The following is an 887-nucleotide window of genomic DNA, read 5'->3' as shown; positions in this document are numbered from 1 at the left end:
CCCCCATCCCGTCTATCACCCCATCCTCTCCCCCATCCCGACCGTCACCCCATGTCATCCGTCACCCCATCCTCTCCCCCATCTCATATGTCACCCCATCCTCTCCCCCATCTCATATGTCACCCCATGCACTCTATACACCCTGATGACCCCCACTGACCCATCAGACACCCCACTAACTGAAGATCGTTGCTCGTTAAATGATCGTTACCCTGTGCTGGCTCGATCCCCTATATCGTCCCTTCCAATCCACCCATCTCCCGGCTCTCATCTAACACAGCACTCCCCCGCGGCCAGGCATCCCTCACCTTTCTCTTCTTCATGGAGAAATCCGGGTCCTCCGCCGCCAAAACTCTCCAAACTTTCCGATCCCCCCGCCGGCCCCTCCCTGCAAACTTTCTAAGAGCGTCACTCACACACGGGGAGCCCGGCCTGCGTCTGACGTCACCCCGGTGTATCCTAGAGACGCTCTCAGAGAGCGGCCATCTTAGAGAAGGGAGGCGCTGCTGTGTAAAGGAAGGCACGCCACATACCGTGAAACATTAGGACGCCATGACTGAAACTGGCAAATTTAGGCTGGGTGAGTAAGTGTTGTTTGCAAACTGACTCATATTTGCTTAACAGCTCTCAGATGACAGGGCTGGAACTGTGCTGAAGACAGCTGCAATGCTTGAGTGTAAATAGGATTGCGAAAGTACTATGCAGCCTGCAATTCCATTAATACAAATATGATAATAAATAAAACAGCAATTGTTTACATATACTTTTACTGTTATTACTATAGCTCAAAATTACATTTGTGCGAAAAGAAAAAAAAAGATCCAAACTGGACAACTTTTTGAACCTGATTGCCCATATTCTGCAGGTCCCAGTCTCGAATATTAGTT

General features: G+C 49.8%; 1 protein-coding gene across 1 annotated transcript in view; it reads right to left on the bottom strand.

Annotated features, from left to right (window-relative positions):
* Nucleotides 1–478, bottom strand: part of CUNH1orf174 (chromosome unknown C1orf174 homolog) — a 10,240-nt gene extending 9,762 nt beyond the window's left edge. Inside the window, exon 1 of the mRNA XM_018564079.1 lies at nt 309–478. Within this exon, the coding sequence (XP_018419581.1) occupies nt 309–323 (15 nt within the window). The 5' untranslated portion in view covers nt 324–478. The remainder of the gene's footprint in view (nt 1–308) is intronic.
* Between the last annotated feature and the right edge of the window lie 409 nt (nt 479–887).

The sequence above is a fragment of the Nanorana parkeri genome, unplaced genomic scaffold (genome assembly GCF_000935625.1).
Source record: "Nanorana parkeri isolate BGI_ZX_2015 unplaced genomic scaffold, ASM93562v1 scaffold721, whole genome shotgun sequence".
Classification (NCBI taxonomy): Eukaryota; Metazoa; Chordata; class Amphibia; order Anura; family Dicroglossidae; genus Nanorana; species Nanorana parkeri.
Note: the sequence above shows the minus strand (reverse complement) of the source record. Positions and strands in the feature narration are given on the sequence as shown.